Source organism: Scyliorhinus canicula, chromosome 2, assembly GCF_902713615.1.
Source record: "Scyliorhinus canicula chromosome 2, sScyCan1.1, whole genome shotgun sequence".
Classification (NCBI taxonomy): Eukaryota; Metazoa; Chordata; class Chondrichthyes; order Carcharhiniformes; family Scyliorhinidae; genus Scyliorhinus; species Scyliorhinus canicula.
Window position 1 is genome coordinate 96929939 of NC_052147.1, and position 17677 is coordinate 96947615.

General features: G+C 51.8%; 1 protein-coding gene across 8 annotated transcripts in view; it reads left to right on the forward strand.

Moving 5' to 3' along the window:
* Window positions 1-12834, forward strand: part of rad51b (RAD51 paralog B) — a 745951-nt gene extending 733117 nt beyond the window's left edge. For all 8 annotated transcript variants that reach the window (XM_038783679.1, XM_038783690.1, XM_038783709.1 and 5 more), the window contains exon 11: window positions 10932-12834. In XM_038783679.1, the coding sequence (XP_038639607.1) occupies window positions 10932-11059 (128 nt within the window). In that variant the 3' untranslated portion in view covers window positions 11060-12834. The remainder of the gene's footprint in view (window positions 1-10931) is intronic.
* Window positions 12835-17677: the final 4843 nt, after the last annotated feature.

Here is a 17677-nt window from a genome sequence, read left to right on the forward strand (position 1 = left end):
TACGGGCACATAGGGAAAGGAGGGAGAGACAGGAGAGGGAGAGGCTGGTGGGGGAGCTTCTGGACGTGGATAGGAAATATGCGGAGGCACCAGAGGAGGGGCTGCTGGGGGAACGGCGTAGTTTGCAGGCTAAGTTTGACCTGTTGACCACCAGAAAGGCGGAGACACAGTGGAGAAGGGCGCAGGGCGCGATTTATGAGTATGGGGATAAGGCGAGTAGGATGCTGGCGCATCAGCTCCGCAAGCGAGATGCGGCTAGAGAAATTGGGGGAGTGAGGGAGAGGGGTGGGAACATAGTGCAGAAGGGGCCAGAAGTAAATGGGGTTTTCAGAGACTTCTATAAGGAGCTGTATCGGTCAGAGCCGTCGACGAGGGAAGGGGGGATGGAGGGCTTCTTGAACAAACTGAGGTTCCCCAAGGTCCAAGAGGAGCTGGTAGAGGGGCTGGGGGCGCAGATAGGGCTAGAGGAGCTAGTCAAGGGGATTGGGCATATGCAGTCGGGGAAGGCGCCGGGGCCAGACGGGTTCCCGGTGGAATTTTACAAAAAATATGCGGATCTGGTGGGCCCTGTGCTGGTGCGAGCCTTCAACGAGGCATGGGAGGGGGGGGCTCTGCCCCCGACAATGTCGCAGGCACTGATCTCTCTGATCTTGAAGCGGGATAAGGACCCCGTGCAGTGTGGGTCATATAGGCCTATCTCGCTCCTGAATGTGGACGCCAAGCTGCTGGCAAAGATCCTGGCTACCAGGATAGAGGATTGTGTGCCAGGGGTGATACACGAGGACCAGACGGGTTTTGTGAAAGGGCGGCAGCTTAATACGAACGTGCGGAGACTGCTAAACGTCATCATGATGCCGGCAGTGGAGGGGGAGGCGGAGATAGTGGTGGCATTGGGCGCGGAGAAAGCATTTGATAGGGTGGAGTGGAAGTACCTGTGGGAGACGCTGGAGCGGTTTGGATTTGGGGAGGGATTTATTAAATGGGTGAAGCTGCTCTATTCGGCCCCGACGGCAAGTGTAGTGACGAATGGTAGGAGATCGGAGTATTTTGGGCTCCACCGGGGGACCAGACAGGGGTGCCCCTTGTCCCCCCTGCTCTTCGCACTGGCAATTGAACCGTTGGCGATGGCACTGAGGGGCTCAGGGGGGTGGAGAGGGCTGACAAGGGGCGGGGAGGAGCACCGGGTATCGCTATACGCGGACGACCTGCTGCTATACGTGGCAGACCCAGAAGGGGGAATGCCGGAGGTGATGGAACTGCTAGCAGAATTCGGGGACTTTTTGGGGTACAAGCTAAACTTGGGTAAGAGTGAGGTATTTGTGATACACCCAGGGGACCAGGAAGAGGGAATCGGGAGACTCCCGTTGAAGAGAGCAGGAAAGAGTTTTAGATATTTAGGGGTGCAGGTGGCAAGGAACTGGGGGACTCTCCACAAGTTGAACTTCTCTAGGCTAGTGGAACAGATGGAGGAGGAATTTAAAAGGTGGGACATGGTGCCGCTGTCGCTGGCGGGCAGAGTGCAGTCCGTTAAAATGACGGTCCTCCCAAGGTTTTTGTTTTTATTTCAGTGCTTGCCCATCTTCCTCCCTAGGGCCTTCTTCAAAAAGGTGACGAGCAGCATCATGAGCTACGTGTGGGCGCATGGCACCCCAAGGGTGAGGAGGGTCTTCTTGGAGCGGAGTAGGGAGAGTGGAGGGCTGGCATTACCCAACCTTTCGGGGTATTACTGGGCGGCTAATGTGTCGATGGTGCGCAAGTGGATGATGGAAGGGGAGGGGGCAGCTTGGAAACGAATGGAGAGGGCGTCCTGTGGCAACATAAGCCTGGGGGCCCTAGTAACGGCGCCATGGGCCGCTCCCTCCCACGAGGTACACCACGAGCCCGGTGGTGGCGGCCACCCTCAAGATCTGGGGGCAGTGGAGGCGACACAGGGGGGAAGTGGGAGGTCTGATGGAGGCACCGTTAAGAGGGAACCATAGATTCATCCCGGGGAACATGGACGGGGGATTTCAGAGCTGGCACAGGGTGGGCATCAGGCAGCTGAAGGATCTGTTTGTAGATGGGAGGTTTGCGAGCCTGAGAGAGCTGGAGGAGAAATTCGGGCTCCCCCCGGGAAACGTGTTTCGACATTTGCAGGTGAAGGCATTTGCTAGCCGCCAGGTGGAAGGGTTCCCCTTGCTCCCCAGCAGGGGGGCGAGCGATAGGGTGCTCTCGGGGGTCTGGGTCGGAGGGGGGAGGATATCGGACATATACAAAGTAATGCAGGAGGCTGAGGAGGCATCAGTAGAGGAGCTGAAAGCCAAGTGGGAGGGGGAGCTGGGAGAGCAGATAGAGGATGGGACATGGGCTGATGCCCTGCAGAGGGTTCATTCTTCCTCCTCGTGTGCGAGGCTTAGCCTCATTCAATTTAAGGTGCTACATAGAGCCCATATGACGGGGACAAGGATGAGTCGGTTCTTTGGGGGTGAGGACAGATGTGTCAGGTGTTCGGGAAGTCCAGCGAACCATGTCCATATGTTTTGGGCATGTCCGGCACTGGAGGAGTTCTGGAAGGGGGTGGCAAGGACGGTGTCGAGGGTGGTGGGATCCAGGGTCAAACCAGGATGGGGACTAGCGATCTTTGGGGTTGGGGTGGAGCCGGGGGTACAGGAGGCGAGAGAGGCCGGAATACTGGCCTTTGCGTCCCTAGTTGCGCGAAGAAGGATACTGATACAGTGGAAGGACGCGAGGCCTCCAAGCGTGGAAACTTGGATTAATGACATGGCAAGCTTTATCCAGTTGGAAAGGGTCAAATTCGCCCTGAGAGGGTCGGTACAAGGGTTCTTCAGGCGGTGGCAGCCTTTCCTCGACTTTTTGGCTCAAAGATAGGGTGCAGAGGTCGCAGCAGCAGCAACCCGGGGGGGGGGGGGGGAAGGGGGGGGTGGCAACAACGGGTGTGGTGGGTTATTTAAGGTTGTAATGCGGACAAATTTGTTCGCAGTTCATGTTTGATGTTAATTGTTGCTTTGTTTGTTTTTTGGGGGGGGGGGAGGGGGGGGGAGGGACAGCGGGCGGGGGGGGGGATATCTGTTAAGAGGGAATATTGTGTAATAGTCTATGGTTAGGGGGGGTAAATATTTTCATGTAAAAAATCTCTTCAATAAAAATTATTTAAAAAAAATAAAAATAAAAAAAATAAGTGATGATGCAGAAGTTTCAGCAGAAATAATATAAATGGGGGTCAGGTATTCAGCCTGGCAGAGATCCTTTTCTATGAGGCTGCTTGTCGGATGGTAAACAGCAGACTAACTTTGCAGTCCAGCAAGGCAATATTACTAGTTACATACGGTCGAGGTCCATGTCACACATCTCCCACCTTTCTTTCTTCCTTTTTTTTTTAAGCGCATTTTATTCAAACTTGTGTCAAAGTAGGTTACAGCAAATAAACACCCGGGAAACATTCTTTCCAACAATCAACTATATAGTTTGTACATTTTTTCCTCCTTTTTCACCCCTCCCCGCAGCGAACAGCTCCTCAAACACGGTCACAAACATCCCCCACCTTTTCTCAAACTCCCCTGCTGAGCCCCTTAACTCATACTTTATCTGGGCAGCACGGTGGCCTAGTGGTTAGCACAGCTGCCTCACGGCGCTGAGGTCCCAGGTTCAATCCCGGCTCTGGGTCACTGTCCGTGTGGAGTTTCCACATTCTCCCCGTGTCTGCGTGTGTTTCACCCCCACAACCCAAAAATGTGCAGAGTAGGTGGATTGGCCACACTAAATTGCCCCTTAATTGGAAAAAATAATTGGGTAATCCAAATTTTTTTAAAAACAAAGAAACTCATACTTTATCTTCTCTAACCGCAGGAAGTCGTACAGGTCACCCAACCAAGCTGCTGCCCCCGGTGGCGATGGCGACTGCCACTCCAGCAAAATTTGTCGCTGTGCGATCAGAAAGGCGAAGGCCATGACATAGGCCTTCCTCCTCTCCATGAGCTCCAGCTTCTCTGAAACCCCAAATATCGCCACGAAAGGGTCCGGGTCCACTCCCTCCTCCACTATCCTGGCTAAGACCACGAACACTCCCGCCCAGAATCTTCCCAACTTTTCACAACCCCAAAACATGTGCGCATGATTCGCTGGCCCCCGCCCACACCTCTCACACTCATCTGCTACCCCCTGAAAGAACCTACTCATTTTTGCCCGAGTCATATGCACCCTGTGCACCACCTTGAACTGTGCTCATCCTTGCACAAGATGAGGTCCCGTTTACCCTTCTCAGTGCCTCACTCCATACTCCCCAATTGATCTCCATTCCCAACTCAGCTTCCCATTTCTCCTTGATCTTCATCACCCACTCGCCTCCCTGTTCCCCCAGCCACTTTTATATGTCCCCAATTCTTCCCTCCCCTTCCACATCCGGAAGCAGCAGTCGCTCCAGCAGGGTGTATCCCGGCAATCTAGGGAACCCCCTCTAGACCATTCGTACAAAGTCCCTAACCTGTAGATACCTGAAATCACTCCCCCTCAGCAGCTCTACCCTCTCCCTTAGCTCCTCCAGACTGATGAACCCTTCCTCAAATACAAATCCCTCACCTTGACCAGCCCCACTTCCCTCAACCTCCTGTATACACTATCTCTCCTTTCTACATTGGTTTTAACGAAGGTTGTGTATCGCTCGTCTTGGACCCTGAGATGGTTAAACGTCTCAACCATTAAGAATTGAAAGAATAGTTGCACTCGTCCTTTTTCCAGCAAGCATGCAGACTCCAATTGGCCAACCACAGTTATGAAATGCAGATGGCTTTTGAATAGTTCCCTTTGAATTTGGTCTGTGCCACCCAAAGTTAGTGCCTCTTCAGGGGTAACAAGGTGCAGGTTTCTTCAGTACTGCCAGGTAAACTCCTTTAGTTTGAGGGTCACAGACAGACATAGATTCAGCCATTTTAAATTGTCTTTGTCCAGTTTTTAAATTTTATAAAGAGCCTTGAGGATATCTGATATATTTTAGAAAAGATATACAGGGTGAGGTCTTAGTCCCCTCTTTAACTTCAGTTGGTAGCACTCTCACCTCGAAGTCCAAAGATCACAAGTTCAAGTCCCACTCCAGAAATTTGAACACAGATTTCTGGGCAAACACTCCAATGCAGCGCTGAAAGTGTGATGCACAGGCGGAGGTGCTGCCTTTTGGATGAGATATTAAAATGGAGGCCTCGCCTGACCTCACAGGTGAGCATAAAAGATCCCATGGCTCCCCATTGTTTACTCCAGAGAGCAGTGAACATAGAACATAGAACAGTACAGCACAGAACAGGCCCTTCGGCCCTCAATGTTGTGCCGAGCCATGATCACCCCACTCAAACCCACGTATCCACCCTATACCCGTAACCCAACAACCCCCCCCTTAACCTTACTTTTATTAGGACACTACGGGCAATTTAGCATGGCCAATCCACCTAACCCACACATCTTTGGACTGTGGGAGGAAACCGGAGCACCCGGAGGAAACCCACGCACACAGCACTGCACAGCAACACCATGCACTGTATTTTCAAGACATCGATTATTGAACTCCAGAGAAATCAAGGGATATGTGGACCAGAAAAGAAAGTGGGATTGAGATCAATGATCTGCCATCGTCTTATTGAATGGTGGAACAGACTTGAGGGGCCGTATTTGTGAGCCCTGGCCATTAATTGCACTTCAGTTGATGTCATTAAAATGGACTATGTGATCTTTATCATACTGTATTGCAGTTTATGGGAGGTTGCAATGTGCAATTTGGCTGTAATGATTCCAACATCATACGTGACCACACTTCAGAAGCCCTTCTTTGGTTATAAAGCACTTTGAGATGTCCTAAAGTTGTGAACTGTGGTATAGAGATGCAAGTTCATTAGGTTAATTAGCCCAAGTCTGTTACTCAGACACAGTTGAATCCTTATTCACAGATTTTCTTCTCTCTCCTGCTGAATCTAAGGTATTTGGGTGAAAGTCACTTTATCAAGCAGTGGACTCCAGCCTTCCCCTAGACCTTATACTCAGTGCATTAGTACACATTTGAATTGTCCCCAGCTCCTGGAATAGCACCAGGGATTAAATCAGCCAGGAATCTCACTCCTAGACATCAACCGTCAAGCATTGCTGGAAAGCCTAGCACCTGATGAAGGTGAGAGTGGGCTCATCCATGACACTGTAAGGAAAGGGTTAATCAGATTGATTAGAATAAACACACTTCCAAAATATTTATTTGACTGCAAGGTACTGTAGGGCAAGTAGAGGCTGTGGAAGGCATTATATCTAATGTAGTAAAAACAGAAAATACTGGGAATAGTCAGCAGGACTGGCAGCATGTGTGGAGAGAGAGAGACAGAGTTAACATTTTAGGTTGATGACCTTCCTTCAGAACTTTATTAATGCAAGTTTTTTCTTTATTAATCAAGATGTTAGATGAAGCAAGGTGGGAAGAGCCTGTGTGGTGCAGACAGGGCCGGCTCAAGGCACCGGCAACTCGGGCTGTTGCCCGGGGCGCCATGTGCTAGGGGGCGCCAGACTCGGGTCCCGCGCGGTGGCCGCACTCCCCCAGTGTGGCCGCACTCCCCCAGGGCGGCCCCCCACCCCCCCCGTCCGCCCGCCCCGCTCGCCCGCCTCGGGTCCATCCCCCCGCCCCCCCCCCCCCTCGGGTCCGCCCGCCCCGCCCCCCCCCCCCCCCCCCCCCCCTCGGGTCCGCCCGCCCCCCCCCCCCCCCCCCCCCCCCTCGGGTCCGCCCGCCCCCCCCTCGGGTCCGCCCGCCCCCCCCCCTCGGGTCCGCCCCCCCTCGGGTCCGCCCGCCCCGCCCCCCCCTCGGGTCCGCTCCCCCCGCCCTCCCCCGGGTCCGCCCCCTCTCGGCCCCGCCCCCCCCCTCGGCCCCGCCCCCCTCTCGGCCCCGCCCCGCCCCAAGGGCGCCGAAGTTCAGCTTGCCCGGGGCGCCAGCAACCCTAGGGCCGGCGCTGGGTGCAGAAACCGGTTTAGTTCAAATGACCAAGCCGGGCAGCACGGTAGCATTGTGGTTAGCACAATTGCTTCACAGATCCAGGGTCCCAGGTTCGATTCCCGGCTTGGGTCACTGTCTCTGCGGAGTCTGCACATTCTCCCTGTGTGTGCGTGGGTTTCCTCCGGGTGCTCCGGTTTCCTCCCACAGTTCAAAGATGTGCAGGTTAGGTGGATTGGCCATGACAAATTGCCCTTAGTGTCCAAAATTGCCCTTAGTGTTGGGTGGGGTTACTGGATTATGGGGATAGGGTGGAGGTGTGGACCTTGGGTAGGGTGCTCTTTCAAGGAGTCGGTGCAGTCTCGATGGGCCGAATGGCCTCCTCTTGCATTGTAGATTCTATGACCTTTTTCTGTGTTCTCAGTAATTTCATGAAATGCTACCAATGATTTTTCGCCACACTACAATAGTGTTAGCTTTTAACCTTTGCTTGTTCAGTCACAAAGTTTGCTTTTGAAATTTGTGCTATTTTAAAACGGTTAAAGGTAGACAAATTATAGGTTTGTAACTACCTGCTTAATGAAAGAGGTTATTAGGTGCCATCGGTAGGAAAGGGTTATTAACTTCAGCTGTACAGGCACGGGACAGGCAGTAACTTGCTTTCCAACAAAGTAGGAAGGAAAGATTTATTTCATTAGAAGGGAGGCCTTGAAGCCTCACTTAAGACAAACACATACCTGAGAAATACCACAGCATGGAGTTGGAAAGGCAGCAAGTGTGATTCTCGTCATCAAGGAAAGGGAGTTAGAAACAGATGGCCTGAAGAACAGAAAATGCTGGACAAATATAGCAGGTCAGGCAGTTTCTGGAAATAGAGTTGATGTTTCAGTCTGTGTCCTCTCACCAGAGCACGGTTTGAAGGGTAAAAACAAAATCTTGCGGATGCTGGACATCTGAGCTAGAAACAGAAAGTGCTGGGAAAACTCGGCAGGTCTGGAAGCATTTGCGGAGAAAGAAAAACAAGAGTTAATGTTTCCAGTTCAATGTGACGTCTTTGGACCTTGAAAGAAAGATTTGAAGGATGTTCTTTTCAGCCATGTCAATTATTTAACACCAATTTGGAGATGCAAAGACACCATGTCATCAAATCAATGCTGAATTGATGAAAGGGGCTGATGGGCACACACACGGCACCAGCAGTGTGAAAGGCCATGTCATTGAACCTTGCAAGGCATTGCAAGCCGGGTGGATCCCGGGAGTGGGGGTCTCCTGGCTTTCACCAGCCATGGTGCGCTGCAGCGAGATGCTTTTCCGGCGCAGTGTGGCTGGAAGATTACGCGCTCTCTCCAAAAAGCCATAGAGGCTTTTGGAATTGTGATAGATGTTCATTAGGCGGGAATATTAAGGGTTACAGAACAGAGCCGGGTAGATGGGGCTGAGATACACATAATCTATGACCTAATTGAATGTTGGTATAGGCACGAGGGACTGAATGGCCTCCTCTTGTTCCCAGGCCACTCTGAATGAAACATAATGAAAACCATCTTTCTATGTAATTCTATGTAAAAAACATGCAAATTGTCACATAAAGAGGGGCAATAAAAAGGTGCAAAACGTGGTTATTGGAACAGATAAATTGGAATTTGATTCAGATGATCACGGTATATTCTATGGCCTAAATTATGAATGTGTTGTAAATGTTTGAATTTTTTGGCTAAAACTCATAAGATTATATCGTGAATACTGCCGTTAGTGCTTGTTTAATTATTGGACACTTAATAATCTGGGACATGCAACAAAACCCTACTGATTGGAGGGGTAAATAATAGTAAAACCATGCATATTTACCCTTCCCCCCACACGACATCCATGAGCATGTGCAAAGATACACCCACACAAAAGCCTCATCTGTCCTTTGCCCAAAGACCACACAGCACATGAAAGGGGAATCACTGGATTGTAATCAGGGGTGGAAACTTCTGCCGACTTTTGATGCACTCCTTCCAACCCCCTTGCTACCCCACCACTGGACCCCCACTCACCACTACCCCAGCTTAAGGATGATGAGGCCAGCCGTAGCATTGTCACTGACTGGCATAAAGTGTACATTTGAGAAACAGACAATCTGCCCAATAGGTCTGTGCGGTATTTATGTTGTGTACAAGTCTCCTCCCACCTGACTTCATGTAATGCCTATCAGCATATCCTACTGTTCCTTTCTCCCTTAAATACTGACCCACCTTACGCTGAAGATCTGTAGGCAGTTTCAGCAGCATTATAGGTTGGGGGCGGGGGAGGCCGATTAGGAAGAATCGTGGGTTTAAGCCAGGGAGGATAGATGCGAGGTTCCGGGAATGGGAAGAGAAGGGGATTAAGGAGATAAAGGACCTGTTTCTGGGAGGGCGGTTTGTGAGCTCGGACTGGCTGAGTGAGAAGTTTGGGTTGGCGCTGATGTTTTAGGTGAATGCAGGTGCGGGACTTTGTGAGGATGGTCTTCCTGACCTTCCCGATAGCATCTGCCTCCTCGTTGTTGGAGGCGGTGATGTTAGTAAAGGGAGGGGGGGGGGGGGGGGGGGGGGGGGGGAGAGGGGGGGTCATCTCTGTGATTTATGGGAGGTTTTGGAGGAGGATGAGTCGATGGAGGGGGTTAAGGCGAAGTGAAAGGAAGAGCGGGGAGCGGCTCTGGAGGAAGGACTGTGGTGTGAGGTGCTGCAGAGAATAAATGCCTCAAATTTGTATGCAAGGCTGGGGCTGATACAGCTGATGGTAGTGTACAGGGTGCACCTTACCATGTCTAGGATGAGCCAGCTATTCAAAGGGATGGAGGATATCTGTGAGCGATGTGAGAGGGGCCCTGCAAACCATGTGTATATATTTTGGGCCTTCCCGAAGCTGGAAAGGTTTTGGAGGATGGTGTTCAGCACCATTTCAGAGGTTTTCCATGTGGATGTGGAGCCATGGGCTGGATTCTCCGCCCCGCCGCACCATATTTCTGCCCCGACCCGCTGGCTGGTTCAATGGACACCGCCAGGAAACCCCGGGCCATGGCAAAACGGAGAACCCCGCCGACAGAGAATCCCGCTCCATATTCAGGGTGTCTGACTGGCCTGAGATGCAGGCGGGAGCAGGGCAGATGTTTTAGCCTTCGCCTTGCTGATCGCTCGTAAGCGGGTCCTGTTGGGGTGGGAGGTCAGATTCTCCACCCTGTGCCTCGGTGTGGTGGGGGGACCTGCTGGAGACTTGGGCCCGGGAGGGTCCCTGTGATGATGGATTCTACAATAGTTGGGGTTTGTTCATTTTGGAGAGTTGGTTACCATTGGGGGATGGGGGGTGGGGTGCTTAATGTGTTTGGGGGGGGGGGGGGGGGGGGGGGTTGTTTTGATTGTAAATTGTAAAAACGTTGAAAATGTGGAATAAAATACTTACTTACCCACCTTCCCCTTAAAGGTACCATGCTCTCCATCTCGACTCATTCATGATGATGGGTTCCATATTCTGGGTAAAGAATTTTCTCCTGAATTCCTGGTTGGGTTTACTAATGATGATCCTATATCTGTGACTTTTCTTTGGTCTTCCTGACAAATGGAAACATCACTGCATCTACCTATCAAACCTCTTCCTGATTTTAAAGACCTCTATTTTGTTAACCTTGTGAAAGAGCCCTAGCGTTTACTGACTCCTGTGAGGTATAAGGTTTCTGTTATCATCCTTATAAATCTTCTTCCACCTTTTCTAGCGTCACTATTGTTTCTAATATAGAGCTCCGAACGGTGTGCGGTGCTCCATGTGTGAGATCAGCTAACTCAGTACAGGTTAGAAATTAGCCTGGCTGAATCTTGGGCTATACGGCAGAAAACTACATTAGGCCAAGTAAACAGCTCTTCAAATAATATGATTAGGTGGCGGTGGAAACCGCCTAGAACTTCACATTTTGGAAAATGAAATACCCAATTTAATTCCTCTGTCTGTCTCTCTTCTCCAGGTAAAGACAGCCGACTCAGTTTGACAACCGAGGGTACAGATCCTGGACTCCAGCCAATCGGAGTCCGGAGTTCATTTGCTTACTGCTCAAACCGGGACCTGCCTGGCTTAACCCAGACCAAGCCCTGACCAACCCAGGACTGAGTGTCAGATCAAAACGAACCAAGCTTACTCTACTCTCAATGTATCATCTGCACTGATGGCCTGGATCAGAGAACATTGATCCTCTCCTGATGATATCGAGACAGGGATTGCCAGCTGAATGGAAAAACATTTGGAACATGAAGACATGATGCACTTGGACACCGTGGCCCTTGAGTTATTCACTTGGGAAGCCATGGGCTGTTGGCACAGAGTATGGAAGCTGGGAGCCATGGGTGTTGGATTAAAACATGAAGTAAAGTGAATGCGTCGGGGAGATGTCACCAAAGAACATCCACGCACTGTCCATAAACTAAGGCAAGCCCTTCAGCTGAGTTTTAACCAAGGTTCACACTATTTGACAGTTTAAATAAACCAGAAGAAGGCTGCACCCTAAATGCTCAATTTGTGAATCTGCTGCACTGAGATTAGGAAATTCCCAGGTTGAATTCCCAGCCTGCCTGGAGTACTGTTAGGGCTGCTACACACGCCCAGCTTCCCAGATTCCAGATTAACAGAATGCAAACTATTTAGCCAGGGCTTTCAGCTCTGATCACAGGTCAGTAATCCTCATTGGAAATAGCGAGAGAGGTTTGGGCCACACTGTGATAAATTCATCGTGGACTAATCTGCTCACATTCTGCATCACATACAAATAATGACCACATGGATTGGGGGGAATGTGGGAGATGGGAGTATCTGTACCTGGCAGTTAGAGAGGACGGGGTAAATGCTTGTGGGATGGGTGACTGGCGGAGGATACACAATCAGGAGGGAGGATTGGATGGGAGCTGTCAGCAGCCCAATGTTTGATGGTGAAGCTGGAATTAGCATTGCTGATCTTCCTGGCTTCACGGTAATGTGAGTAAAATTGCTTCTAATAGCCTTTCGGGAGGGGGAGGTGTGGGACATGATCAGCAGTGGTCCCTTTTAGGAACACAAGTTCAGCTGCTGAGCATCTGACAACACCGAACATACTTCACACACAACGTACAATGGTCAATACAGTAGCATAGACAAAAATATATCAGGACCCCGGATTGAGAAGCAGGTCTGATCAACATACCTCTGGCATGGCATGTCTTACTGGACCTTTCGACGTGTCCATTTACCCCTGTAAAATTGCTTCCACACAAAACAAGCACTTGGGGGTAGAGGGACTCTCCAGCACGAGTTACAGCGGATGTGTTAGACCAGAAAGGTCCTGACAAGTGATGGTGAGGGCAAGGAATTGTATCCATTCTGAGGGCTATGGTTCAACCTGCCGTTGAGCCGGTCTAGACAATGGGAGACCATGCAGCAGCCACTGTGGCTTTGTTACAATATGCCACTGTCAAGTGTGATACTTAGCGGGAAGGCTTTGTTCTTTGGATGTGCTTCGATGCTTGCTCCTGATGGTTTCACCACACCATGTTCCACCTCCAAAGCCTCACCTGGTCAAATAGCCATTTAATCCCATCTCCAACGTCCCATCTAAAACCACATTCATGTGAAAGGAGGGGGTGGAGTTATTGTTTTACCCAGAATGCACAGGGACTCGAGAGCAAACCTGAATGTTTGGCAACCCTAAAGCAAAATAGCACATGGGCCAAGCTCCTAATCATTCTCCTGGAACTCCCAATGCTCACAAACCTGTCTCTGAGAGCCAGTCCTTCTGCCTTGGAAACAGCAAAAGCTCTCTAATTAACAAGGTTGATCAGTGATATTCCATAACTGTGGTGTTTCTGTCCAACAGACTTGTGCCAATAAATCGTTCAATTAAATCTAATGTGTGGTATCATTTAATTCTCTGTCTATTGTACATACCCTGACCTCTCTCTATTCACAGCAGCTGTGTACAGTGTACACCACACAGATGATCAAACAATGTATACACAGACCTGGTAGTCAATGTTCAGATGGTGCATGAACAGACCTATGATAGTGGAGTCTGTATTTACACTGCATGTACAGACCCGGGACCCTGTTTACACTGCATGTACAGATCTGGGAGTCTGTGTTTACACTGTGCAGAGACCCGGGAGTCTGCATTTACACTGCATGCAGAGACCCGGGAGTCTGTGTTTACACTGTGCACAGACCCGGGAGTCTGTGTTTACACTGCATGCACAGGTCCAGGAGTCTGTGTTTACACTGCGTGCAGAGACCTGGAAGTCTGTGTTTACACTGTGTGCAGAGACCCAGGACTCTGTTTGCACTGTGTGCACAGACCAGGGAGTCTGTGTTTACACTGCGTGCAGAGACCCGGGAGTCTGTGTTTATGCTGTGCAGAGACCCGGGAGTCTGTGTTTACACTGCGTGCACAGACCCGGGAGTCTGTGTTTACACTGCGTGCAGAGACCTGGGAGTCTGTTTAAACTGCGTGCACAGACCCGGGAGTCTGTGTTTACACTGCGTACACAGACCCGGGAGTCTGTTCACACTGCGTGCAGAGACCTGGGAGTCTGTTTACACTGTGTGCAGAGACCCGGGAGTCTGTGTTTACACTGCATGTACAGACCCAGGAGTATGTGTTTACACTGCGTGCACAGACCCGGGAGTCTGTGTTTACACTGCGTGCACAGACCCGGGAGTCTGTGTTTACACTGTGTGCACAGACCCGGGAGTCTGTGTTTACACTGCATGTACAGACCCAGGAGTATGTGTTTACACTACGTGCAGAGACCCGGGAGTCTGTGTTTACACTGCGTGTACAAACCCGGGAGTCTGTGTTTACACTGCGTGCAGAGACCTGGGTGTCTGTGTTTAAACTGCGTGCACAGACCCGGGAGTCTGTGTTTACACTGTGCACAGACCCGGGAGTCTGTCGACACTGCGTGCAGAGACCTGGGAGTCTGTGTTTACACTGTTCAGAGACCCGGGAGTCTGTGTTTACACTGCATGTACAGACCCAGGAGTATGTGTTTACACTGCGTGTACAGTCCCGGGAGTCTGTGTTTACACTGCGTGCACAGACCCGGGAGTCTGTGTTTACACTGTGCACAGACCCGGGAGTCTGTGTTTACACTGCGTGCAGAGACCTGGGAGTCTGTGTTTACACTGCGTGCAGAGACCCGGGAGTCTGTGTTTACACTGTGCACAGACCCGGGAGTCTGTGTTTACACTGTGTGCACCGATCTGGGAGACTGTGTTTACACTGTGTGCACAGACCCAGGAGTCTGTTTACAGTGTGTGCACAGACCCAGGAGTCTGTGTTTATAGTGTGTGCACAGACCTGGGAATCTGTGTTTACGCTGCGTGCAGAGACGCGGGAGTCTGTGTTTACACTGCGTGCACAGACCCGGGAGTCTGTGTTTACACTGCGTGCAGAGACCCGGGAGTCTGTGTTTACACTGTGCACAGACCCGGGAGTCTGTGTTTACACTGTGTGCACCGATCCGGGAAACACTGTTTACACTGTGTGCACAGACCCACGAGTCTGTGTTTACAGTGTGTGCACAGATCTGGGAATCTGTGTTTACACTGCGTGCAGAGACCCGGGAGTCTGTGTTTACACTGCATGTACACACCCGGGAGTCTGTGTCTACATTGCGTGCACGGACCCTGGAGTCTGTTTACACTGCGTGCTGGGAGTCTGTCTACACTGCGTACACAGACCCTGGAGTCTGTGTTTACACTGCGCGCACAGACCCGGGAGTCTGTATTTACACTGCGCGCACAGACCCGGGAGTCTGTATTTACAATGTATGCACAGACCCTGGGAGTCTGTGTGTACACTGCGTGCACAGCCCCGGGAGTCTGTGTCTACACTGCGTGCACAGACCCGGGAGTCTGTCTACAGGCTTGTACTGTGTTATCTACAAACGCAAAATATTGCAGATGCTGTAAATCTGTGCACAGACCCGGGAGTCTGTGTTTACACTGCGTGCAGAGACCTGGGAGTCTGTGTTTACACTGCGTGCAGGGACCCGGGAGTCTGTGTTTACACTGTGCACAGACCCGGGAGTCTGTGTTTACACTGTGTGCACCGATACGGGAGACTGTGTTTACACTGTGTGCACAGACCCAGGAGTCTGTTTACAGTGTGTGCACAGACCCAGGAGTCTGTGTTTATAGTGTGTGCACAGACCTGGGAATCTATGTTTACGCTGCGTGCAGAGACGCGGGAGTCTGTGTTTACACTGCGTGCACAGACCCGGGAGTCTGTGTTTACACTGCGTGCAGAGACCCGGGAGTCTGTGTTTACACTGTGCACAGACCCGGGAGTCTGTGTTTACACTGTGTGCACCGATCCGGGAAACACTGTTTACACTGTGTGCACAGACCCACGAGTCTGTATTTACAATGTATGCACAGACCCTGGGAGTCTGTGTGTACACTGCGTGCACAGTCCCGGGAGTCTGTGTCTACACTGCGTGCACAGACCCGGGAGTCTGTCTACAGGCTTGTACTGTGTTATCTACAAACGCAAAATATTGCAGATGCTGTAAATCTAAAGTAAATTGGGAATATTCAGCAGGTCAGACAGGATCTGCAGAGAAAGAAACAAAGTTAATGCTTGAGATCAATCAGTTCTAATGAAGGTTCACTGACCTGAAACATTAACTTTGTTTCTCTGTCCAGAGATGCTGCCTGACCTGCTGAGCATTTCCAGCATTTTTTAACCTTGTGCTTGATGCACAATCAATGGACAGGAAACGTAGGTGAAGTCCGAACGAAAGGCTTTAATTAGCAAGAAGTGAACCCGGCAGCAGACGTACAGGAGAATGGCTGGCTGCCGGGGAACACGGGTTCTTATACTCTGCCTCGTAGGTGGAGCTACCTTCCTCTTAGCCAATCGGGCTAAGAGGCACACAATACCTGGGCCAATGGGCAGTGAGTCCTCTGCACCAATGGCAGCTCATGCTCCCAGGTACCGTAATACCCTTGTTGAGAAAGGAACCGGGGGGGGGGGGGGGGGGGGGTAGGGTACGGGGAATGCGGACAGGGAGGGGGGGGGGGTGTCCCGTGCGAGTATATAAGAGACTGGTAGTATGACTAGAGATGTTGGATCGTACCATTTCACTGATGGCTGCCCACTGGCCCGCAACTATTTACAGGGTTGAGTCAAAACACAGTAACTATGTACCGTTTGGACAATGGAAAAAAAATAGAGAACAAGCAAAAACAAGAGTCCATCAACAGTTCACATGGATTCAATCAGCCGATCGGCTGCCTTGGACATCCTGTGTGACCTGCGGAGCTGTGCCGGTGACGTTGGAGTGGTGGTCGTCCGTGACTCCGGGAGCGATGATCCTGTTCTTGCGGCTGCGTCCGTAGCCCTAGCTAGAAGTTAGCGGGGGCCAGGCTGGGGGAGGGTTGTCCTGTCTACTAGGCAACGCGTGTAAAGGTGTCGGTGGGGCAGGCAGGGGATGCCTGCCGTGGGGTTGGGGGGGTTTGGGGGGGGTAGCGCCAGGGTAGGGGGAGGGGTGGCCGGGATCGGCGGGTGCCAGGTCCCGTAGGGAGACCGTGTCCTGTCGGCCGTCAGGATACTCCACATATGCGTACTGCGGGTTCGCGTGGAGAAGCTGGACTCTCGACCAACACATCCGACTTGTGCGCCCACACGTGCTTCCGGAGCAGAATGGGCCCGGGGGTAGCCAGCCAGGTCGGGAGCGGGGTCCCTGAGGAAGACTTCCTGAGGAAAACAAGAAGGCGTTCGTGAGGCATTTGGTTAGTGGATGTACAGAGAAGTGACCGGAGGGCGTCTGGGAGGAGCTCTTGCCAGCGGGAGACTGGGGGATTTCTGGACCGTAGGGCCAGCAGGACGGTCTTCCAGACCGTACCGTTCTCCCTCTCGACCTGTCCGTTACCCCTGGGGTTGTAACTGGTCGTCCTGCTGGAGGTGATGCCCCTGCTGAGCAGGAATTGACGCAGCTCGTCACTCATAACGGAGGACCCAACTTCCGGTGGCGGCGATGCGGAACTAAGCCGCACGTTCGGCAGCTCCCGCTTTTTTTGGACTTTCGGGCTTTTTTAAGAGCCCGCAACGGTGCTTTTTTTAACTTTTCCCCGGGGGGGGGAAACACAGCCAATGTGCCCAGCGACTGGTGGATGGACTGGACTCGCAGTGGAGCGGTCCAAAAGTTGGCTCTACAGCAGAGGAAGGCGAGAGGCAGAAAAGGCAAGATGGCGGCGGGCAGGGAAGTAGCTGCAGCGTGGCAGCTGTGGGTGTGGGACCAGCAGGAGCTGCTTCAGCGCTCCTTCAAGGAGCTCAAAGCTGAGATCTTGGAGCCGTTTAAGGCCTTGCTGAACAAGCTGGTGGCGGCTCAGACGGCCCAGGCCGTGGAGATTCGGGAGCTACAGCAAAAGGCTTCGGACAACGAGGATGAGCTTTTGGGCCTGGCAGTGAAAGTGGAGTCGCAAGAGGCGCTGCACAAGAAATGGCTGGCGAGGATGGAGGAGATGGAGAACCGCTCCCGCCGGAAGAATCTGCGGATTTTGGGCCTCTCGGAGGGGCTGGAAGGCTCGGATTTGGGGGCCTATGTGGTCCTAATGTTGAACTCGCTGATGGGTGCGGGGTCGTTTCGTGGTCCCCTGGAGCTGGAGAGCGCCCATCGAGTGCTGCAGCGGAAGCTGAGGCCGAACGAGCCGCCCAGGGCGGTACTGGTCCGTTTTCACTGCTTG